A 25,311-nucleotide genomic window follows, 5' to 3' on the forward strand; every position below is an offset into this window, starting at 1 on the left:
GAGACGGATGGATGGATAGGCATCGATTAATCGACATATCCAAAATAATAATATTGTATTGACATGGTACGTAAACCATGTATTATTTGAAGCACTTTGGAGACATTTCCAATTTAATTTAATCCCGTTAATGACACAAATCTGTTTTCAACTCTTGCATATACTGACACAAATGAAGTCTGGTACATCTTTTATTGCATGGATTGAGTTGTAGTGCCTGGTGTACAGTTCCTTCTGAAAGATTAATGCTACATTCAGTTTTGAGGTAAATCCCCACCCGAATCAGCCTGCAGTAGAGACATCAATCAACTATTCAGAGAATATTCTTTGGATCCACAGTTCAAAAGTTAATGCGTAGAAACGCATGTAATCCTAACAATTAAAAGGCGCCAACAGTAGCTAGCTGTGGAGATAATGCTGTACATGGATTCTTTTGCAGATACATTATGAAACACTCATCTGTATATCAAAAATCAGTTTTCTGTAAAAAAAAAAAAAAATTAATCCTATCACTCAGGTCTTATATTTCATATTACAAATAAGTTATAAAATATATTTCTGATCCATGAATAAAAGACAAAACAATTAAGCTGAAGCTCATGTGCACAACTAAAAGAATGTCTAAAAGCTGCTTTAGTCTAAAATATATATATATATATATATATATTCACATTTTCTTTTTTTCTCTGTACAGTCTTTGCTGTAGTGACACAGAAGATGTCCATGGCCACAGTTTTCTATTTTAAAGAGTGCGGCTTATGTGGCTTGTCAGGTGATTGTGGCAGGAACTGCAGAAGATTACTACGCCTGTCTGGACGGTGGGCAGGCATATTTGGTTTGGTGGGCCTGGAAACAGAAACTTTGGCAGCAAGGAGAGTGCCGGCTCCAGCAGCAGGATGGGAGATGTTGTGCACGGAAGCGTTTACAGCAGCATCCACTTTCCCCTCCAGCTTCACCAAACGGTTGAGAATATCATCTAAAAGCACAGCAATTGTCCTCTTCAAGTCAGCTTCAGCAAAAAGAGATAATGAAAGTATTAGTATTGTGTTATTTCTAAAGCTCTCTCGGACACACATCCAGAATGCCAAGTAGGCAGTTCTTTCACATAAGCTTTACATGCAAAAAAAGAAAGACAGAAAGAAAAAACATGAATAAGAATAATTTTCATTATTTTATGAAAGATAATGTAAAAGGATTACATCATTACATGTTAACAGTTTACAATAAGGTTTAATTTGTTAACATTAGATTACATAAGTAAACGTGAACTAACACAATACTTTGTGCATTTTTTAGGTGCAAAAGCAAACATCTGTGCTGGTATTGAGGTGCATCATTGCAAACGGTATGGGTAACTTGCATTATTGTGAAGGTACCATTGACTGAAGGGCATATATTTGGATCGTACAGAGACATAAATTGCCATCAAGATGACATCTTTCCTGGGAAGCAAGACAATGCCAGGCCTCATTCTGCACATGCTAAAACTGAGTGGTTTCTAGACACTCTGCACCAGATAAGGGATGTGCCTGCCTGTTTACTGCAGTCCAGATCTGTCTCTTATGGAAATTGTATGACCCATCATGAAAAGGAGAATCGGGCAACGATGACCACAGACTGTTGAGCGGCTGTCTTGTATCAGACAAGATTGGGCAAATATTACACTATCAAAACTCCAACAATTAGTATCGTCAACTCCCAAATGGTTAAAAAGTGTAATTAAAAGGAAAGGTGAAGTGACACAGTGGTAAACATGTCTCTGTCCCAACTTTTTTGGGGTGTGTTGCAGCCATCAAAATCAAAATTTGTTCATATTTACAAAATACAATTATGTTGGTCAGTGAAAACATTGGAAAACTTTTCTTTGTACTTTTGTCAGTTAAAAAAAAGTTTAAATAGAATTAACAAATCACAGATTCTTGATTTTATTGCATTTTACAAAATGTCCCAACTTTTTCTGATTTGGGGTTGTAACATTAACAAAGATTAATAAATGTTGTAAGAAAAGAAGAAGCTTAATGTTAGTTCACAACACATTAGTTAACACATTAAACCTTATTGTAAAGTATTGTAAAGTGTAACCCATAAAAGAAACCAATATGGTTAACAATAAAAAACCATAGTTATTAACTATGGTTAATATTAGACCATGCATTAGATATGATGAACGTACAATGAACAAGCATTGTTTTCTTGTAAGTTCATTTTTAATTTAATTTTTAAATATACATATTTAACATTTTTAGTATATGTGTGTGTGTGTGTGTGTGTGTGTGTGTGTGTGTGTGTGTGTGTGTGTGTGTGTGTGTGTGTGTGTGTGTGTGTGTGTGTGTGTGTGTGTGTGTATGTGTATATATATATATATTAACATGAATTTATAATATAACTATTTTTTTTTTTCATGATAGCTATTGCATTGACAAATGTAAAATTAATTCAACTTTATGTAAAGTGTCACTCAAGTAACAAGTTAAAACTGTGAAATTTTGTTTGGATAAAAGCAACATGACATCATGACTTTGCATAAACATACACGCCACTTTCAAGTCAAGTGGCGTGTTATCTATACGCATTTTGAGTTATCCGCATGTATGTCCACGCCGAAATCTTTTGCGTGTATGTCTATGCCATTAAATGTCCGAGTGATTCCGCGTGTATGTGTACGCCGTTAAATGTCCGAGCGAAACGAAGCAAAATCTATATCTACATCTGTGGAGCGATATTTCTTTTCCTAGGATGGTAGGAGAACACTCATAAATGGTATTAACCCCAGTGACGGGTAGGTTTAGGGACGGGGTTGGGGTAGGTCATATATTTATATATACATAATACATTAATATAACGTTAAGTCAAAGGCGTTGATAAACACGCTGAAAAGCGGTTATGCGTGTTGATAGCACGCCAAAAATGGAAATACGAATTGGCGTGTCATACATACGCCATTTCATGAGATCAGTCTGATAAAAGACACAAGGGAACCAACAACATTTGCCACAGAGCACAGACATCAATTTTGGTCTTTTCATCACAAACATATATTGTATGACTTAAAAAGTCGTATGGACTGTTAACATTAATGTACATTACATTTACATTACTAAATGGACATTTAAATTGCTTTTTAACACTACAAAACATCATACAGGTTTGGAACAACATGAGTGTGATTCAAAAATGAATAATAGTAAATACGTACCATATCCTGCCATGGAGGTGCCATGGGGCCCTAAAGGGTTCTGGTTCTCCTCGCTAAGGACTTTGACGTAGCGATGGCTGAGCTCAAGGATCTGTTGGCGGAGCTCTGCGCTGCTCTGCCTGCGTGGTTGTGTGACGGTGTAGTGAAACAGCAGCAAACACCAGGCCAGGCCAAAGAGCACCAGTAACATACTAAGTTTGTGAGACATGCTCCTACGCAGCAGACAGCCCAGCATGGCAATGCTGCAGGTCTGATGGGACCCCAGTTAAGGGGATGGGGTGGGGACAGGTTTAAAAGAGGTTGTCAAGTTCAGGGCTGGGGACAAGATTGGGTAACAAGGTCAATGATGTCATACATTTGTTTATCCTTTTTTTGCCTAGGAAATTAACAGGGTGAAAAAATTGTGTGTGTGTGGTGTGGGGGAGGGAGAGATGCTCTATTTATCAATGGGGTTTAGGTGCAAGGAATATCTGTAAAACACCACACACAAAAACAAACAAATATGTGGATTAATCATATGAAATGGTACCCTCACATATATACTAATAATTATCAGTTACCGTGCACTTATTTTGCAATGCCTCAGATTTCAGTATGCATGAATAAATTACATTTCCATCCTAAGTGAATAGGAACCTTGTCATCGCTCTCTTTCACTATGGCCACAGTACTATTCTCCACCTATCACAAATCAATCACTCACTGAGAGATGCTTTAAATAAATTAATAACGCATGAGGGAGAAATACGACCACTTCTAACTCTCTACACCACAAAATCAGCAGCACAATATTGGCAAAATAAAAATGTTGTGGTTTTGCACATTGATTATATTAGTCAAGAAGACATATTCAAGCTTAAACAAAGAGTGATCAAAGTACAGAGGGTTTACATAGTGTGCTCCACCCTGTCAAGTTATTGTGTTCGTTTGCAGAGCTGTCAAAGCATTGTCACGTGAAATTTAAGATGGGAATCACAGCATAAAACGTTAAAGCGCTGAGGTCGACATTTCATGCCTTGTTGAACAGATCATGAATATTAGTTAAACAATGTCAGAAAGTTATTTATCAACAGTTCAGCTGTTGATGCTATCATCTATTTGTTATGATATTGTCTTTAGCAAAGGTTAACATTAACAGAAAAATAGGATCACTGATATTAGGTAAGCAGCATAAGCAAATCAAAAACAGTTCAGGATTCTGGCTGGACTCGTATCAATCGTCGACACGGGCTCGACGGATCATTTCCACAGACAGTTAAGCTATTGACTGTATTATTATTACACACACTCTATTATCGCTTTAAGACAATGCCGGTTGGGAAAGACATTAGACAGCTGGAACAGCCTGAGGAAACCAATACAGTAACATATATAGCTCATATAGATATTACCTTAAATACTCAAGGTGACAGATTCGCTGACTCCAAATTGTTGACATCTTCTTAACACGTTTGCATGGCTCGCAGCCTTAAAAAAACAGTAATCTTAAAACATTATTCAAACTGCAGCAAAACTTCAAAGCAAGCGTCTCTGTATAAAATAAGAATGGAATTATTTTACGGCTAAAACGCCTTAAAATAAATGCCAGATCATCATTCGGAAACGCTTGATGTGGAGAAACTAGGAGCAAAATGTTGAGTATTTCCCTGCGGTGACAACACGACCTATTCCGTACGACGTCATGTTACGCACATAGGTTACGCAGGTTACGCACTAGCGATGTCCAGATTCTTCTTCTTCTTCTTTGTTTTGTTTTATCGCGGGTGGCAACCAGCGTTATGGTGCATTACCGCCACCTACTATGTTGGAGTATGGACCAGAGTTTTCTATCCCTTGATAAATAAATAAAATAAATAAATATAGCAAAACAAAACACACACACACCAAAACAAATTTTTAATTTTAATTTCCCTGCTCCCTAAACTCTATTGATCAATCCAGTTTCTTTCAAATAATGGAATAGTTTCCCTCAATGTCAAATACATTTTTTAGACTTAATTCTTCCTGTCCAAGCGTTCTTATTTCCCTCCTTAATATTTCTCGCTCTCAAGAGAATTTTTGACAGTGAAGAATTACATGTTCTATGATTCCTTTATTTGACAGTATTCTCATAATCCTGAAGGGTGCTTATTTATTAAGTGCAATGTTTTATTAAGTCTAGTATGCCCTACCCTCATCCTTGTCAAGATGTTCTCCTCTTTATTGTTTCTTCTAGCTATCCTTCATGTGCCCACAACCTGCTGTAGTATAGAGATGTCACCCTGTATTTCCTGTATCCCAACTGTTCTGCAAGTCCTTAATGATGTTTCTTTTGATTATTCCTTTGGCTTCAGATTTACTGAGTGGCACGCACAAGATGTCCTCATGTTTCAGAGCCTATTTTGCGAATGCATCCACACCTTCATTTCCCTTAATCCCTCTGTAAGCTGGGCTCCACATAAATGTTATCAGCATGTTCATATTTTTAATTCTGTACAACATTTCATAAATCTCATTAACAAAATCTTGCCTGCTGTGAGATAAATGACTGCAGTGAAATTAATGCAGAGCATGAGTCTGTACAAAGAATAACTTTTTTAATTTGTAATTCTTCTATCCGCTGTAGGCCCTGGTGTTACAACTGCCAACATCTCAACTGTGTATGGATAAATGATTTGAAGTCCTTCTTTTAACAGAAACATGTAAGGCAGGAATACTGAAAGCAAAACCTGTTCTCCCTGTATTAGGATCCTTGGATCCATCTGTAAATACTTGAACAAATGTTTGATATAGTGTTTGTATATCTTAAATCAATACTGCAATATTTCCACAACCTTTTTGACCCTGCATTTTTCCCTGGAAATATAACTGACACTGAAGGAAACATCCAAGGTGTTACTGAAAATGTCACTGTGGGATGTATCTTCCTTGACCTAATGTCATGTCTCCAGCTATTTCCTCACATTTCCATGCAAAACACCCCCGTTTGGCCCTTTCACTCTCCCAACATGGGAGAAGTATCTTTGTTGTAGGATGTCGATCCTCAGAATGCCCTTGTAGATTTACCCATAGTGCATAATTAACTGTTTAACTTCTAATATGCAGCGTAATTTCCCCCACCTCAACCTGAAGAGCAGACATAGCAGATGTTTTTACAGCCACAGTAGTCTCAAGGCTTGAGCTTGCAGTGTCCGGATTGTGAATGAATGTTCTTATGAGTCGAATCTGTCTAAACAAATCTATCGAAATGAGTCGTTTCACAATATCGTCTGAACAATTATTTTACACTGGACTGAACTGTTCGTACACGAAACGAACAAAAAAACGGTTCTCGAGTCATTTGCAAATTCATGTGAGTGTGTGACTATTCTGACGAATGGACAGAAAAGTTAGAACAGACATGTAGGCTACGAATTAAACGTTCTGATTTTTTTGTTGTTGATTTTGTACGACTTGATCGTATAACATTTGACCAAAACTTCATGTTATTAAAACCGGCAAAAACATTTTTTATTATTATTTTCTGTTAACGCAAATAATATTTATATTGTAAATTACCTCTTGCTTTTTATGAGCATGAAATTACAAAACGCCTTAATTAATAAACAGTGAAAAAGCAGCATAGACATTTGTAGCCTATATGTGCCTACATACAGTATTTATTGGAATGATTTATGGCTATAGAAACTATGCCACAATAGGACAATGCGATAACGCAAGTACGCAACTACGTCATAACGTAAAAGAATCACAGAATCGTTTTCTTGAAAATAACTGTTTGAAGGAACCGATCTCGTATGAGACTTCTCATCTCGGACTTACGTAAAAGTCATAGGAAGCATGGGAAATGTAGTCAATTTGTACAAATGTTGTCGATATGCAATAAAATGACCATATTAGGCTATATTGGACATAACTGATAAGATTTTTAGATTCCTATATTTTTTCCTCTTTCTTTTACCTGGTTTAGACTACGTAAGACAAACTCATAGACAAACGGATTAGTGTTGTTTCGTCGTTGCCTATGGTCGTTGCCTAGAAACACGCCACAGACGCCAAGAAAAGTCTTCATTCCAAACAAGTTGTCCGCTGTCAGTGCATGTGTCAGTGTTGCAGCGCGAGACTGTAATTTATATCAACAGACAAAACAACTAAATAGACTCATAACCACCGTAGAATGGAAAATATACAAATCGACAAAAATGCAACCAATGCAGTGGAGGCCTATGTAGAATACAGAAGGTGGGTTTGTTTTATGAAATCGGTGAGCTGATAACTAAAGTCTGTTTTAAAAAAACAAACTTTATTTTGATCTTTTCATTTCCTGTTCGTTTGTTTCATGTTCTGGTTCAAGTAATAAGTATGTCAGTTTGAAAATGTGATCTTGTAATTCTCTATCATTGAATGTCATGTTTTACAAAGGATTGTTGGGGAAGATGATAGAGAGAGGATGTTTTCAGAGGATGAGTACAAGAAATACAAAGAGACAGTGGTGCCAAGAAGATTACGAAACCGCCTTTACGTCAGTTTTGGCATCCCAGGACAGATAGACTGCAAACTCATTGGACCAGAGACACCTTGCTTCTGTACACACAGGTATGGATCACCAGCAGGGCCGGCCCAAGCCTTTATGGGGCCCTAAGCAGAATTTTATTTGGGGGCCCATGGTGCCGCCAATATGATTGACTATTGTCAATGCTTGATTATTCGCAGACTACAAAACACACCCATTATCAATTTTATTAGTTGTAGCTGTGTTGCTAACATCAGTGTCTGCCTGGCATGCTTTTACCCTTATACGGTTTCAAATTGTAACAGGAGCAAACTCACAAGAGTGGCCAGGTCTTATTTTGCACTTTAATATTCAAAGTCTTACAGTACTAAGTAGTATACTCAAAATACTAAATAAACCAGGAAACCTGCTTTTGGTAATAATAAAAAAAATTGCGAGCAAATGTGCAGAACAATTAAATGAACATCAATTACAGTTTTTTACAGTCGCTAGGACACATTTCTCAATACTTAGGTCACTGTTTCAAAGCTCTTCACACAGTGAGCACAACAGAAGTATATGTGGGCTAAACTGTGGATCATTTATCATTGCTTTGGCACACAATGCATTCAATGACTACATTTTTCAAATAACATTAATTGTTTTCTCACTTCGACACAACAACCACCAAAACTCTGTGTACTTACAGGCCAAATTGCACATGCTCACATACTGTTTTCAAAACTGTTAAACTTATGTTCAAAACAATAACATAATACAAAACTGAATATGCAATTTGCTACATTTCTACAGTAATATTGTAATGAAATATATTTCGAATCTAAAAATGAAATGCTATAAAAACAATTGGGCAATTGGACCAACCACAGCTGATTCCTATTGTATCTGTATCGGTGAATGGTGTGTACAAATTCTTGTATTTTGTAATTAGTCTGTGCAAAAAAAAAAAAGACATAAAATATATTGAAGCATACTGCATCATGTCTGATTCATTCCAGTAAAATATACTGCAGTGAATTCTAAACAGTAGAGAGGTGTGCTTGTTTTACAGAAGAAAACATTGTATAATGCTACCCGTTGTTAGTGTTTTTTAGGTCATTGTTTTGTGGGTGACAAAGTGTGTTTGTTGTCTGTCAACCTTTGCTAGTGTGATGTAAGAATATGTTGATTTGAGACATGTATGAAGTGATATGGTAGTTTTAGTGCATTTTGAAAGTGAAATGAACTGCTGTGCCGAGCTGAAAGTTGGTTTGGAGAACTGTGTGAAGAGTTTTGAAAAAGTGACCTAAGTATTGAGAAATGTGTCCTAGCGACTGTAAAAAACTGTAAATTACAACATTAAATGAACAGATCAGAATCAGATGGACCTGTAACAAGATAACAATAATAAATGTATTAACATTAAAGGTGTAGTTCACCCATGAAAATTCTGTCATATATCAATTTCTTTCTTTTGCTGAACAAAAAAGAATATATTTTGACAAATGTGTGTAACCAAACAGTTGATAGACCCCATTGATTTCCATAGTATTTGTGGAAATCACAAATGTGTTACACCATGTGTTAATTGGCAACGTTTTGAAACAAATGCAAATAATAAACATTTGTGATTGCGAATAAGTGCAGTGTCCCTTGAGTAACCGCTGCGTTAACATGTGATGCGAATTTATGTTGAGTTACAGGTCACGGTCAGGGTCTATGTTCGGACCATAGTTTAGGGGCCCCCTAGTGGCGGCGGGGCCCTAAGTAGCCACGTATAGGGAGGGCCGGCTCTGATCACCAGTCATACACATACATACTTGATGTACACACACACAAAAACAGATTATTCTATGTTTCTATTTCATTCTCAGGTATAAACAACACTGCACAGACTTTGAGGAGTTGCCTAAGGAAAGGCCTATACTCCTGCCCTGTAGGGTCAAAGGTTGTCACTGTGTGTCCTATGAATACGTTCATATCAATGGCTCTAACCAAGTACGCTGCCGATGCAAACACACAACCAGTGAGCATGCTGAAGTTTCAGGGCATCTGTGCAAGAAATGTGAGTTTTGCACCATTGCATCCCATATATTATTAAATGAAAGCTAACATAATTCATCATGTAACACATAAGCATTTAATAAAACATAAAATGAGTCTCCATTTGTCTTAAAGTTACCTGTTCACATATGCAGGCACTCAGTGTACTGGTTATCGAAGTCCATTCACCTGCGGATGTGGTCAGCCTGGATATGCTCATGTGACGGTGGTAGAAACCAGGGAAGAGCGCATGACACGGGGACATCCGGTGGGCAGAGCTGTTCCTTATGCGGCTATGGGAGGCCTGACTGGGTTCAGCTCACTGGCAGAAGGCTACCTGAGACTGGATCCCAGTGGCATAGGCAATGCATGTGAACATCACACACAATAGGATATACATGTCACCTGATCAATGATTTATATAATAAAAGTATCTGACTACTAGATCAAGATTTTTTAGTTCTGTAACTTTTTTAGTTTCACTTAAATGTTCCTGCAGTGTGAAAAATATTCATGTTTAAATTGGTTAAATTCCTGATATAGTATCTGCTTTTGACCAGCAGAAGTCAGTAGTGACACACATGCCTCTGCTTTGCTTCACCAGCATTGATGTGACTGTGTGAGAGAGATGTGTCTTTATTTTCAATGAATTGGCTTTAAATTCCTCTTCTCTACTTGGTAATGTTCAGAACAATAATAGCAATTAAAGTACGTAATTAAAAGAGTGTTTGTGCTCTATCTATAAGACACAGAGGGCTGCATGCTCTGTGAACTCTGCAGGCTCTGTAGCTTGCACTCAATCGTTTTCTGTTTAAGGAGCAGAAAGAAAGAAGAAACAATTTCACCCCTAATCATTGGTACAGTTCCACTAGAATGGTTTGCTGTATGTGCTCTGGACGTGTGTGTGTGTGTGTGTGTGTGTGTGTGTGTGTGTGTGTGTGTTTGTGTGTGTGTGTGTGTGTGTGTGTGTGTGTGTGTGTGTGTGTGTGTGTGTGTGTGTGTGTGTGTGTGTGTGTGTGTGTGTGCGTTTAGGATATGTTTGAATGTGCTACTCTGTATTTGTATTTGTGAATGTTTTATGACTCATCCTAAGCTTCTCAAGATTCCATTAGATTGGATTCGTTACGACTTCCTCTTTATACGTTCCTACTCTCTTCCTCTGTTCTGATATGCATCTCCACTCAATTGCTCTCGAGAACATCTGTATGTCTCATGAAATGTGCAAATGCGAGTGTGTGTGACCTGTGAGACTTGCCTGTGGTGACGTCGGTGATGAAAAACCGGCGATGAGACCAAACACAGACTCTTCTCATTACCACACTTGAAATAAAACTCGCGGCTCATTGGTGGATTTTTCATTGCCACCAACACTCTGAAAATACCTCGCTGATTTATTTAGAAGTCTCTTTTGTACTGCCGCTCTTTGCCTGGTCCTCTATTTATATTAAGCCTCATTTAGATCGTATTATATTATGCACCCTGCGCCTCTCTACCTCGTCAATGATATCTTTAATTCGTTCCCTCTCTTTTGTCCCCCTCATCCAAATCCCTCAGCTTCAAATCTTTAGTTACACAGAAATCAGTTAAAGACACTGAGAGCGGGAGAAAACACAGCATGAAGTGGGTCTAAGTTCACTGATTGACCGATGTTCGTTGCCATGTTGTACATTCACTCTAAACAGAGAAAGATTCCTCAAACAGATAGTTATCCCCAAAGAATACAATCCTCATGTCTTTCCAAACAATATAACTTTCTTCCTCCTCATGGATCAAACCACATGGAAGCAGAATGTCCAAGCAGCTCTATTCCACAATGAAAGTGAATGAGGACCAAGACTCTTAACGAATAACCACTTTAAATCTGAATGTTTCACACACAAAGGTATAAGAAGGTGTACTTCTTGAAATGCTTTTATAATGGATTGTGTCCTTTCAGAAGCTTGACAGACCATGGTCACTATCCAATTCCATTGTGTAAAAAAAAGGACAGTGGGAAGATTTTTATAAACATACCCATTTATATTCTATGGAAGAAAGAATGTCATATTCGAATGTCACATATGAAACGAGTGATTAGGTAGAATTTTAGTTTTGAGGTGTAATATCCCCAACAATTTATATTCTGTATATTACTAATTAATCCATTTCTTTAATTATATTATCTAGATTTTGATCCCTTAAATATACTTAAATTGATCTTTGTTTTGGGGTTTAAGGTTTGATTTTCTTGCAACTTACTCTTTTTCATTACGGAACCTTAAAAACAGGGTTCCGACAACCCTAATCTGGTGCATTTAGAACAATTTGTCATTGGAGATTTTTAGTTTGAATGAATAAATGTTTTGTGAAGTCTATTTGTATTTGAAGTTTTAGCTTACCCCACAGATTTTTTTATCTGTTTAGCATGTTAAAATTTACACTTTTTGAGGGAGAGCAAAAACGCACCGTTTTTGTATTTGTCCCTTTAAATGCAAATGAGCTGCTGCTCCCGGCATAGAGGGCGGAGCTTCAACAGCTTGTGTCATTTTACCTCTCACAGACATGCACTGAAAATGTTAAAAACTTTTAGCCTTTTATGTTCAAACCAAAGTCAGACAATGATACAGAGACTGAAGAAGAAGTGACAACATGTAGAAGCAAAAGGACATTTCTGAATGGTTAGTTGATGCATTTAGGTAGCTTATAATTATCTTCTAATCATTGATTAGCATATTCGGTCATGATAATCTATAAGTCGCGTTCCGGGGCGGTGTTTATGTAAATTTCAAGGTTGGTCATGTCACTAACCTGGGAGGAATGTCGTGTAGTCCCTAAAAGCCAAGTACTTAAAAAATGAGTTCTTTAAAAGCAAATATCTTCCTTTGCTTTGAACTTTGAGCATTGTAACTTTGCAGATGTGATTTATGCTCAAACAGCAACATTACACACTAACTAAAGTTAAATTGAAAATATGATTGAAATCATAATCAACCACCCCTTTAAAAGTGATTTTGTCATTAAGATTGCCATAAACCAGGCCCTGTGGCCTCTTGGCTGCATACATAAAATTATAAAATGCATTGCAGTTAAAATATCGATTTTCCAATCATATGCACTCAAAAGAAGTGACTTGTTGGAGGGGAAATTGCTTTATTAAATACGCCCATGTACACACACACACACACACACACACACACACACACACACACACACACACACACACACACACACACACACACACACACACACACACACACACACACACACACACACACACACACACACAAACACACATACACACATACATGCAGTGTTGTAATAATATGATAATACCACAATAATGAAACGCTTGCTTTGTCCTGCTTCTTTCCATATACTTCTTTGATTTAAAAAAAATAATGAAAGAAGAAATCAAAAAGGCTATATGAACTCATTAAAAATGCATCGCATGAAAAATGAGAAGCAGGGGTTTATTAACAAAATATAAAATTACCATCCAATTGAGGTTTTGAATGGCGGCGTAGAAGAAAATCGGGACAGGATTACATATAAAGGAGCTGGTGTAAATGTTTAATTAATCTGATTAGATTCAGCAGATGTGCGCCACTAAAGTGATTCACATTGAAATCAGATTAATTCCCTTCCTTGCTGTGATACAGCGCATGAATTTTAATTCTGAGCTGAAATGAGTAATCGCAGTAGTGATTAAGACAGCAATTTGCAATCGTGCCATGTTTTTTGAAAAACAGGTCTGTCAGAGCAAAGATCACAAACTGCTGTGATTCAGATTAGTGATGTGGCTTCATTTGTTTATGACACACTTTGTCTCTTTTTTTGACCCAAGCTTGCAGGTGTCCAAGGGAACGCAAACAATCTACAAACACACACCTGTGTCCAAAGAGAACACTGGAGTAAGCTAGCGGAAGGGACGATGTCTGATCTGAAAGGTGACATATCGATTTAGTGTGAGTGTTTGATGATTGTGTGCGTGTGTGTGTGTGTGTGTGTGTGTGTGTGTGTGTGTGTGTGTGTGAGTTGATATCAACCCTGATGCCTAACTTCACAGATCCTTTGGTGTCATTTTGCCTTCAATAATCATTTTTCATCGAAGCAGTCTACGCTGTATAAATGACATCTTCCTTATGACCTTAATCTAAAGACTAGATGCAATGAAATCATTTCACAAATTCCCCGCCAGTGGAGACCATTATAAAATTGCAAGGAAAGAAGGAAAGCTTCAAAATATATACCTCCTCGCAAGTCTAATCTGCTTGCCATGGAAACCTTTCTGAGGTCTTTAGAGCACCTGATGTACTTCTATAGGAGTCACCATGGTGTCGTGATTGACAGGCTTTGGGGAAGAACATAAGAGAGTAGAAAATAGACCTGAAAAATATTCACCCGTGTTAAGTTATAGCTCATATTCGTCAAACGAAGCAGCTGTCAATCAATGATATATTTCAAGAAGTTGAGTTTTTATTACTTTATTATTACTTTATTAGTTTTACTCAAACTGCAAACTTGCTATACTAAGTAAGGAACTGTCCAGCGAACTATGAATCACAAGGAACTTCTTGATTCTGTTCAGACTTTATTATTAGTCTGTTTATATTACATTGAATTTTGTTGAAGCCTCGTAAAGTGTCACCTTAAGAGTTTCTCTTCTCAGTCTCCCATAAGCCTGACAGATTGCCACACAATTGTCAGAGTCTATATTGTCTGATGTTGAAAAGAACAACATCAATTACCTGGAATCAAAGCAGTGAGACCTAAAAGTGCGTCAAGACAATTGCTTTTTTCAATTTCTTTGTTAAAAGGCTTGAAAATCGACGCCAGGACTGCATTGTGGCCGTGACTCGAGGTGCTTCTGCTCCTCTCCAATCCTTTATTCTGCTCAGTGGTACTTTGAAGGATTGAAACAGAAGGAGGAGGAGGAGTGAGGGAGCAGAGATGAAGACTGTGGAATTGGTGGCGCTATTTATTCATGCTGAGCGCATGAGTGTGAAGGAGGAGACAAGAGCCACCGTGGAATCACGCAGCTGTGGAAAATCGATAAAAGTTTGCTTGACCGTAATAAAATATGATTTCTGTCGTTTTTGCATCCAAACACTTCAATTTGCCTGCATTCTGAATCAAGGCTCTCTCAAATACACTCAGACACATGATGGCACTCTGATGATGTTCTCTGCCTTAGAAGATCAACCGCCAAGGACAGATTATGGTCCTGCGAGACCTGGGACAACAGCTTCATTGGAGGCCTCCTCTTGACACAATTGTGAGCTCATTTTTTAAATAGTTGTAAAAGTTAGCATAAGCCTTTAACAACCTGTAATATTTAGGCAGTTTATGACAAAAAGAGAGAAAAACTAATAATTTAAATCATAAAAATGGTTTATTTTCTTTTTCATAAATTGTTTACTTTCATTGACGATTTGGCCATAAGTGATTGGCAGTGACATAACTTTTGTATTTATCAAAGTTTGTTGCTTCAGTTGTTGTGGTGTTGATTCACATTGTTTCTAGATTATTGTGCAGATTATTGTTCGATTCTTCGAATGAATTTTAAATAATTCCAAAAAGCTTCATTGGCCCAAAAAAGATTGGCCAAAAGTTTTGTTTGTTTGCCCTGGGCATGGCACAAAGAAATTTCTGCAAAGAATATTGCACCTGAAAGAACCATTTACCGGATCATCAAAAACAGCACCAGGACCGTCTCCTCCTGAAAAGTGTGATACGGAATCATGTCACCACCAGTGCAGAGCTTGCTCAATATTGGCTGCAGGTGGTTTCGAGTGCATCTGCACACATAGTGAGGCGAAGACTTTTGGACAACGGCCTGGTGTCAAGCAGGGGAGCAAAAAAGGCATTTCTCTTCAAGACAACTTTAAGGACAGACTAAAATTCTGTAGGAGGTACAAGGATTGGACAGCAGAAGACTGGTGTAAAATTATGTTCTCTGAAGAAGCCCTCTTCTGACTGTTTGGGACACCTGGAAAATCGATTGTCTGGAGAAGAAAAAAGGCAAATGCTACCATGAGTCCTGTGTCGTGCCAACAGTGAAGCATCCTAAAACCATCCATGTGTGGGGTTCTTTTCGTCCAAGGGAGTAGGCCTCTCATCCCCCACCCTGCAACTGTCGTCTATAATGAAGTGATCTTGTCCGACCATGTTGATAATCCTTCATGTTATCCATTTCAGAATGGATCGCCGCCGTATTGTTTGCAATTTCCGATTCGACTTCTTTTAGCTCATTCTTAAGGATGCTAAAGTCTTCAGAAAGAGCATTTTTATGTTCCGCCCTGATAACATCCTCTCTCAGAGAGGCTAGAATATCTGCTTTACAATCCTCTGTGTCCGTCGCGATTCTAGCTTCGAAATAGGAGGCAAGTCGCCGGAGGCGGTGGGGGCTTGCATAGATGATGTCTCCAACCTAGTGTTTGCAGGGTCGCTGTATTTATGTTTACGCAGCTTTTAGTTGCCATTGAAGTGACCGACACGGATACCTGTTGTTCAGGGGTATTAGAAAACAATGTACATTCACTCTGCCCCGCCTTCGCTGGTGCCCTTCAGTTCCTCGGCTCCTCTATTGGCTCTTGCCTGCTCTGATCTGCCATGGAATTCTAGTTCGCCAGCTCAGCCAAGGTGTGTCGACTCCTGTGTTCCACCTCAGACCTCCATGCCAATAGCTCCAACTCGGCCCGTCAAGCAGTCAACTCCGCCTTGGCTTGTCCCACGGCTCAACCCCGGACCGCCGTCCCCTGTGCTTCGCCATGCTTCCTCGTCCCACCGGCTCCACCTTGGTCGGACATCACCCTGCCTGCGTGGCGGACTTTTGAGCCTTCCGCTGCACTTCAGCTTTCCACCCCTTCAGCTCTGCCTGGCTCTGCCTTCCCTGCAGCTTCACCAGGGTCCTCGGTCGCACATGCTGTTACGTTGCCTACCAGCTATTGAATTACCTGAGTTTGTTTTTATTAAAGAACCTTTTGTTTGTGGAACCTTTTTTTTTTTTAAACCTTTTTCTTCATCTGAACCAGTGTTATCATTAGACTATGCTGTTATGTTTTCAAAGTGTGCAGTAATATTTTGTCAATAAAAATTGGTTGGAATATGATATAATGCATGAGGTTTATACTTGTGAGAAGCGCTTTCTATTTTGAAATAACAAATTACACCAGAGATATATGTAATTGCGAGATATAAAGTGTCAATTACAAGAATAAACCACTTGTGTGTAATCAATTGCAAAAGAAACAAAAATGTACCACGTTAGCATTGAGATGCTCAAAAAAGCACTGCTGTTGGTGCTATAAGGACAATTCTCATTTCTGCCTTCATTTCACATTTCACCAGTAGTCACAGGCATACATTCAGGCTGTATCAGTATGTCTAAACTACATTAATTTTACATTTGCAGTAGCTTGTTTTCAGGTGTCTGACCACAAGGGCCCTCTCATGGGCCCTATTTGCTCAGTTAGTAATCTGTCTTTGCCAACGTCCATGACTCAAGCGTAGGAATGGACAGAGTCAAATAACAATTATGAAGAGCGAACAGAAACAGACTTTTGTAAAAACAAAAGAACATTACCAAAAAGTGAAGTTCCATGTTTTTATAGATTAATAAGACATTGTAAAACCGCCCTGAGAAAAAGATAAGAAAGAGAGGGAGAGGTGGAAAAAGAGAGAAAAGAGACAATTGGTGTTTGAGTGGAGCGGAATTAGTTTGACGTTCTTATCTTTGGACGCTTTTCTTTAACATAAAGGCTTTTATGTAACATGTTTAACCAGTCAGACACAGTGAATGGGAGAAGAAACAAGAGCAATAATTGCAAATAGTGAGTCAGACATTTTTGCGAGCAAGTGAGGCTAACTGCTTTTTTTTTCCAGACAACCAGCCTTAACTTTAGACAAGTACTGTATATGTAATATTTACATGTGTGTGATTTTATACAACAGTTCAATAACCAATAAGTTTATATATTGAGTAGTTTAGCCTACATTTTAGATACAATAGTGCCAGTTACTTTGTTATTGCTCCATCAATGAAAACTGTTCCAAACAAAGACAAAACAGAACTTTACAACACCGAACAGCAGTGGTTTAGTGGATGATTCAGCATTTTTAACTGAATCAATTGAATAAATGATTCAATGGCTCACGGTAACACTTTTATTTTACATTGTCCTTGTGACATGTACTTATTATAAGTAATAACAGTAAATCATGCAACTAACTCTAAACCAAACTCTAAACCTAAAACAATCTCCACTTTTTGTTAATTACTATTAAGTCAATTCACCTTGATTTATATTGCACTTTTAACAATATAGATTTTTTCAAAGCAACTTTACAGTGATAATATAAAATTAAAGTAACATAGATTGTTTTGGCTTTACAGCAGCTCTAGAATAAAGTTATTGTCCAGCTAAAGATAGTTTTGATTGATTCACTTCCGTTGCAAAGATCATTAGTCATTAACTTAGGGGCCGCTAACACAACACCAATCTAACAGAAAACCATTAATGCGCTCCGGCCGCTCATCTGCACAACAACAGGGCCTGGTGGCTCGAGAACGCATACCTTGTAATAGTTTCCAAGGTGCAAGCCTTGACCTCAACAAATTACTTGTCTGGCCTTAAAAATTTATAATACAGAATTTTTTATTGCTTTCGCATAGTCATGTGAACCAGAATTATTTTGACAATTAATGTTTTATCTGTGCAGAGGTAAAGGGAAGGGAAGGAGGCCTTCACAGGGGAGAGACTAGTTGACACTTCAGGACTGCGTTGTCGTCATGTCCAGGCGCAGGTCCTTCATCAGATCCGGATCCGGTGGACTGCTGTAAACCTTTGGATAAACAGATAGACTAATATTAGCGTATAGACGCCATTCTTCTTATGATGTAATGAATACATCAGGATGTATGGGAAGTGTTCCTGGTTCCGGCTGCAGAGATGGGCAGTATTTTAATTACATGTATTTGAAATACGCATTTATTACTTTTGAGTATTTTGTAATTTGTATTTTCCTTAACAAAAATAAATAAAATGTAATTTGTAATTAAATAATTTGAGGGACTGTAATTTGTATTTAAAATACCTAAAATACTTATTTAAATATATTATTTTATTTTGTATATTAACTTTCACATGGCTAGATGCAAGAATCACGTGATGTGACACATCCTATTGACCCTAATCACATTTCCGGTTCCCCAGAAGGCGAAGGCGTCATAGTTGGGTAAACTTCTATTGCAGTGAATGAGAGACTACATTAAATATATTTTTTTGTGTTTACATTTGCTCAAAACAGCGTTTTCACAACTTTCAAAAAGAGTAAAAAAAAAAAAAGAAATAGAGAGAGAGAGAGTAATAATGGCAGTCAGAGAGAAAGATGTCGACTTTACCATCACCGGCGGATGATACAAATCATTAATGATGGTCATATTAAAACAACGTGTAGGCCTACATGTGTATGTGAGTGTGTTGCTGAAATCTGAGTTGTTGATGAACTGCTGTTTGGCGGGGATCTGCCAGATACACACAAAATTATGTCAAAATGCCCCGCCTTGGAAAATATTCACTTGAACACATTGGTCATGTCTTAAATCAATGTAAAGCCGCCTGTCCACTGCACACAACAATCAGAGTCTCGGAATTCACCACCCAGGGGCAGGCATAATGATTGTTTATTATGACAGTATGCTGCAACATGTTGCGTTAAAAGAGCATCTTCTACACTAAACAATGATATTCTGACTTTCTATACTCTTACATGTAGCCTATCTAACTCCACAGTTACTCTCACACTTCAGATGATTGTAAATTTTTGTATTTTTGTATTTTCAAATTATAAATTACTTGTATTTTAATTAAATACTTTTTTCACAGCAGTATTTTGTATTGTATTTAAATACATTTAATGATTAAGTATTTGTAATTTGTAATTAAATTCTTTTTGATTTATTTGTGCCCATCTCTTTCCCGCTGAACTAATCTATGCAGCCTAACATTGAATTATAGAAAGAGACGTTTATGATGTGTTATGTGTATGGTAGGTCAAAGAGATGTGTTTTTAGTCTAGATTTAAAATGACAGAGTGTGTCTGCTTCCCAGACAATGTTATGAAGACTGTTCCAAAGTTTTGGTGCTAAATAGGAAAAGGATATACCGCCAGCAGTCGATTTTGATATTCTAGGTATTATCAACTGGCCAGAATTTTGAGATCGCAATAGACGTGAAGGACTATAATGCGTTAAGAACTCGTTCAAGTACTGGAAAGCTAAACCATTTAGTGCTTTGTAAGTTATCAGCAATATTTTAAAATGTATACGATGTTTAATAGGGAACCAATGCAGTGTTGACAACGGGGCTAATATGGTCATACTTCCTAGTTCTGGTAAGAATTCTAGCTGTAGTTTGTTTATTAAGCGTGCAGGGCAACCACCCATGAGAGCATTACAATAATCTAGCCTTGATGTCATGAACGCATGAACTAATTGTTCTCCTTTTGTCACTGAGAGCATATGACGTAATTTAAATGGGATAAATCTGCCTTCGATGGTCTTCAGATTTCAAAGGGTACAACTGATAGACACTTTGCTCCCATGCATGACTTTGCTCAGGCAAGCAGTGTACACAGACTACAACAGTGCCCACCCTTTTTTTCAGCAGCGCTGGTTCAAGAAGTATTGTTTCCATTCATTTCTCCCATAGGGATTTAAAAAAAAAAAGGCTGAAATAAGCCAACTAGCTACGATATAAATCATAACATTACTGTGGCGAGCAGGACCAGGCAGAGGGTCGTAAGAGAACGGCTCGAGAGGAGCGAAAGCATAAAAGGAGGAGCGACGACTGTGAAGGAAGAGAGAGGACCAGCCCTGGACAGTGGCGGCATATATGTGGCGGCAGTCGTCCGTGTCACATTCACCACCTAGTTGTCTTCGTCTTTGTCATCATTACTGTCATCATCACTGTCTAGCGTTTATCCCTGTCTGCACTACAGCTCCCAACATCCTCCTTGGTCCACACCAGCACTCCATTCCCCATTTCCGACACCTGCAACCCATTATCATCTGTGTCACCTGGGCTCTGTTAATCTGTGTTCATAAGGGTGTGTATTTAAGTTCTTCTCACTTCTGTGTTCGGTGTCGGTTATTGTTTGTGTATTGTGCACACTGTATCGCATGTTGTTTTTTTTGAAAAGCATCAAATATGTGCAAGTGGATGTGTTTTGTTGTTTAAACACCTTTATAACGATCACGTTAGTTGAGCTGTATGCGCAATGGGCTGCGCCATATTAGTTTGTGCCACAGTTCAGAGAATCGGATCTGTTGGGTTTACAACACGTCAATTCCTACACTTCTCACGAAATACATGAAAGTAAGTGGACGGTGAACAAGGAGAAGAATAGGGTAAAATTTAAAGCTACTTACACAATGTGTATCTGATATGAATAAAACATGTCGTCTTATTATAATAGAAAGGATTATTATTGCCGCTTCCATAGACATCAGTGTGTATTTTACAAACTCAAAATCATTGTTTTGCTAGTACTTATGTGTATTTAAATGTCTGAAACCTTAAATAAATATTTTGTGTTTGAAAACACACAATAGTTGTGATGTATGACAGCACTGAGTGCGTCCGTCTCTGGCTCAGCGCCAGCCAACACGTGAAAGCACGTTTGAATTTAGCAGTTGATCACGTGATACACTGACCGTTCTAATCACACCGATGTAATACGCTCCAGGGACCAGCCAAGACTGATCACACTGGTGTGATCGTACGTGCGAAAGGGTTAAAACAGAACCTGAGTTTCACGTCAGCCCCGCCGAGCCAGATCTTCACGTCATTCCTGATTATGTCCACGTCAGCCCTGCCGAGCCTGCGCTCCCCATAAGCCCTGCCGAGCCTGCACTCCCCGTCAGCCCTGCCACGCCTGTGCTCCACGTCAGCCCTGCTGAGCCTGAGTTTCTTCACGTCGGTCCTGCCGAGCCTGAGCTACTTCATGCCAGTCCAGCCGAGCCTGCACTTCACGTCAGCCCAGCCGAGCCTGCACTTCACGTCAGTCCCGCCGAGCATCTCGTCATGCACGCCAAGCCAGAGACTGTTTACGTCATGCACACCAGAGACTGTTCACGTCATGCCCGCTGAGCCAGAGACTGTTCACATCATGCCCGCTAAGCCAGAGACTGTTAACGTCATGCTCCCCGAGCCTGAACCTTCTGTCCCAGAGCCTGAGCCTTCTGTCCCAGAACCTGTCCTTGAGCCTGTCCCTGGGCCTGTCCGTAAGCCAGTATCTGAGCCTGTCCCGGTCCCAGAGCCTTCTGTCCCTGAGCCTGTCCCTAAGCCTGTCCCTAAACCTGTCCCAGAGCCTGTACCAGGAGCCTGTCCCGGAGCCTGTCCCAGAACTTGTCCCGGAGCCTGTCTCAGAGCCTGTCCCTGAGTCCGTCACTCTCCCCAAGAATTTTTTTTGGCGGGGGGGCTATACGTCCTCGCCGTTGGCTGCCCATAGGGCCGTTTCCGCCACGGCCGCCTGAAAAATCCTCTCCGCCATGGCCGCCCGAAGGGTCCTCTCCGCCAGGGCCTTCTCCTCCATGGGCGCCCGCACAGCCAGTTCCACCCTGGCAGCCTGTTCCGCCTTGGTCCCCTGAACTGCCAGCTCCACCCTGCCAACCTGCTCCACCTTGGCCGCCTGCACAGCCTACTCCATCCTGGAGTCTGCACACCTTCCGTCCTAGAACTCCAGGACGCCCGCCCTCCCTCCCTGGTTGCACCATCCACGGCGCGAAGACGATTCACCACCTAGTTATCTTCGTCTTTGTCATCATCACGGTCATCATCACTGTCTAGCGTTTATTCCTGTCTGCACTACAGCTCCCAACATCCTCCATGGTCCAAACCTGCACCCCATTCCCCATTACCAACACCTGCATCATTACCCCACCATTATCCAACCTATTATCATCTGTGTCACCTGGGCACTGTTAATCTGTGTTCATTAGGGTGTGTTTTTAAGTTCCTCTCAGTTCTGTGTTCGGTGTCGGTTATTGTTTGTGTATTGTGCACACTGTAACGCATGTTGGCTTTTTGGTAAATTAAAATCTGTTTCTTGCATCTTCGTCTTCTGTGGATCCCTGAATTTACAGTCCGTGAGGGGCTGACTTCTTTACTTTCGTTTTGGTATGTGTTTATTTATTTATTAAAAGTCTTTAAATGGTCGCCGGTTCCTGCCTCCTCCTTCCCAAACAACGAATGTTGCTACAATTACAAACTTTGATTTGAAGCAAAAAAGTATTTGAAAATTGGAATGCATTTAATAGCTTTAGTATGGGAAATAACCACAATCCCATGAAGCATTGCAAACAGCATAATTGAATGTCAATATAAAACTACTCATTTAAAAATGTCGAACAATATATTTTAAGCTTATTGCAAAATATGCACATATATAGGCTACAAATATTTAAAGTCCCCCTGTATAGTCAATAATTTGATCCCTTAAAAGTCATCTTTGATCACCACAATTACATATTTAAACATTTTTTTTCACAACTCGATTTTTCACATAAACAGAAACATACCGGGATAACCTGGCTTCTCTTGAGATTCCGCTACATCAGTTAATGATATGCTAAAGCCTGCTGGCACATTGACATAATTGGTTAGAAGGTAGTTTGTGACGTCAGAAACACCAGCGATTTCCAACCACGTTTTTAAGACTGTCTTTAGAGCAATGCAGTTTTAAAGAGAAAATACTCAAGCAATGGTGTTGACTTATGAATTTGCACATGGTTAGTCTTAAAGCACATTAAAAACACCACACAGACATATAAACAACATTAAATACTTGATTTTCACCACAGGGGGTGAAAATGTTGAAAGCGTATTTTGAGGCTGACTTTATTAGTGGGCAGAACCAAAGAGCTCTTTTGGCGCATTTTGATCTCTGATTTGGTGGAATTTTCTGTACAGCTTCATAGGTAATGTATTTTTTCACCACAAATTCCACTGTAAAACACAATTATTTTAGAAATAAATTAAAATGATGTGGGCTGACAGCTTCAGCTGAAGCAAATACCATCATTAAACATCCTTGTAGCTCACAGGGGCTATCTTTAAAAGTTTGTATATTGTTGAAAATCAAATTGGGGGGAAAAAAGTTTTAACTTCTATAAACCACCTGTTGCACTCTATTGTACGATAACGATATTGTCTTGGCTTGGCAAGATTATGCAAAAGTGCGTTCCAAGCACCAGTTTTTTTGGTCCCCTACACCCTTCATCCCTTCGAAGCTCTCACTCTGGAGGGTAAACCCTACGAAGGGATTAAGGCATATTACACCTTCAGAATGGAACACTGGGTGATTCATGTTTTTGAACAAATTGGTTGAATGAACAAGTCAATAGCTTGATTAACATAAAGACAGTAACCTGTTACCAGTTACTGCCATATCTTTGTAACCTGCAGAAAGATTCATTGATAAATCCCCACCACTAATGCAGCTCTAAAGTTCTATTTGGGAAATTGGGAATTGTCTTGATGTTTTTGATTCTGGTATATATACAGACATGTTTAGTAGGAATGAACAGGTGATGAAAAAAACGTCATGTTCCCAGTTTACCTGCTTTCTTGACAGACATTATTGGATTGGCAGCTCAAAGACATGAGTTTACAGGTCAGACAGAGATGCAGCAGGTTTCATTAAAGTTATATCTCACCTTTGTGTCTGACCTGTGACTTTGCACAAGCCTGAAGGCAAAGCACTGGAGGAGACATGTGGCACCACAGCACCAGTATTTCTGTGGTTCGCTCCTGTCCTTTATTTTCTTCAAAGATTGCTTCTTAAAATGTACACACACATACACACACTTATCATTTTAGTTAAATGATATTTTTTGTACGCTTGAATAAGCTTATAAAACACAATAATCACAGGCACATTATTTTCTAGGAAATTTGTTCTGACGTAATGTGGTGCTTTAAATGCTATTTCTTTTAACTCTATTTTTTAGCAGCAGATATAAACCGCAAACTCAATACACATGTTTCAGGCTATTATCATGCGGTTACTTCAAGATAATAAGGCAGACAGAACATTTTATAGTGTTATCAATAGACCATGATGTTATGTTTTCAAAGCAAGCTGTAATATTTTGTGAATAACGCTCAGGGAACCGGGGGTTAGTATGTTTTACAGCAAGGAGGCACTATATGTTCCCTTTTAAGGTTGAAAATGTAATAATTATTGTACTTTTTTTCTTGACTGTGAAAGTCGGGATATATATATATATATATATATATATATATATATATATATACACACACACACACACACGCGTGCGCAAACACACACACACACACACACACACACACACACACACACACATAAATATATATATATATATATATATATATATATATATATATATATATATATACATATATATATATATATATATATATATATATATATATATATATATATATATATATATACACACACTATAGCAGTGGTTGCTGCAAAAAGAGAAAGAATATAAACTGGAGACGCAAGTGTTACCAAGGGTTAGTAAAAATTAATACATGTCTGAGTGAGTGGAAGCAGATGTGCAGCAATAAAT

At 38.7% G+C, this 25,311-nt stretch overlaps 2 protein-coding genes across 4 annotated transcripts; one reads left to right on the plus strand and one right to left on the minus strand.

Moving 5' to 3' along the window:
• Positions 1–173: 173 nt before the first annotated feature.
• On the minus strand, positions 174–6,314 carry ccdc126 (coiled-coil domain containing 126). Of its 3 annotated transcripts, none has more exons than XM_077195430.1 (4): positions 6,296–6,314; positions 4,588–4,663; positions 3,197–3,666; positions 174–1,009 (listed from the first exon to the last, which is right to left on the minus strand). In XM_077195430.1, the coding sequence occupies exons 3-4, from the start codon at positions 3,429–3,431 to the stop codon at positions 738–740; spliced, it is 507 nt and encodes a 168-aa protein (XP_077051545.1). In that variant the 5' UTR covers positions 3,432–3,666; positions 4,588–4,663; positions 6,296–6,314; the 3' UTR covers positions 174–737. The 3 variants fall into 3 exon arrangements, with proteins under 3 accessions (XP_077051545.1, XP_077051547.1, XP_077051548.1); XM_077195432.1 differs by lacking the exon at positions 6,296–6,314 and adding an exon at positions 4,757–4,945; XM_077195433.1 differs by lacking the exon at positions 6,296–6,314 and having other exon boundaries at positions 174–976; positions 4,588–4,949.
• A 708-nt stretch (positions 6,315–7,022) lies between these two features.
• fam221a (family with sequence similarity 221 member A) lies at positions 7,023–11,089 on the plus strand. Its single transcript, XM_077195429.1, has 4 exons — positions 7,023–7,417; positions 7,598–7,771; positions 9,542–9,732; positions 9,866–11,089. The coding sequence occupies exons 1-4, from the start codon at positions 7,353–7,355 to the stop codon at positions 10,099–10,101; spliced, it is 666 nt and encodes a 221-aa protein (XP_077051544.1). The 5' UTR covers positions 7,023–7,352; the 3' UTR covers positions 10,102–11,089.
• Positions 11,090–25,311: the final 14,222 nt, after the last annotated feature.

Source organism: Siphateles boraxobius, unplaced genomic scaffold (assembly GCF_051911475.1).
Source record: "Siphateles boraxobius isolate OS27281-9 unplaced genomic scaffold, OSU_SipBor_1 33, whole genome shotgun sequence".
Taxonomy (NCBI): Eukaryota; Metazoa; Chordata; class Actinopteri; order Cypriniformes; family Leuciscidae; genus Siphateles; species Siphateles boraxobius.

What these genes read in the sequence shown, in the direction of transcription:
- ccdc126 (XM_077195430.1), bottom strand. Translation starts at nt 3,431, where the DNA reads ATGCTGGGCTGTCTGCTGCGTAGGAGCATGTCTCACAAACTTAGTATG. An exon ending in CACCTCCATGGCAGGATATG is followed by an intron (nt 1,010 to 3,196) that starts GTACGTATTTAC and finishes TTTTTGCTGAAG; the next exon opens with CTGACTTGAAGAGGACAATT.
- fam221a (XM_077195429.1), top strand. Translation starts at nt 7,353, where the DNA reads ATGGAAAATATACAAATCGACAAAAATGCAACCAATGCAGTGGAGGCC. An exon ending in CCTTGCTTCTGTACACACAG is followed by an intron (nt 7,772 to 9,541) that starts GTATGGATCACC and finishes TTTCATTCTCAG; the next exon opens with GTATAAACAACACTGCACAG. An exon ending in AGGGCATCTGTGCAAGAAAT is followed by an intron (nt 9,733 to 9,865) that starts GTGAGTTTTGCA and finishes TCACATATGCAG; the next exon opens with GCACTCAGTGTACTGGTTAT.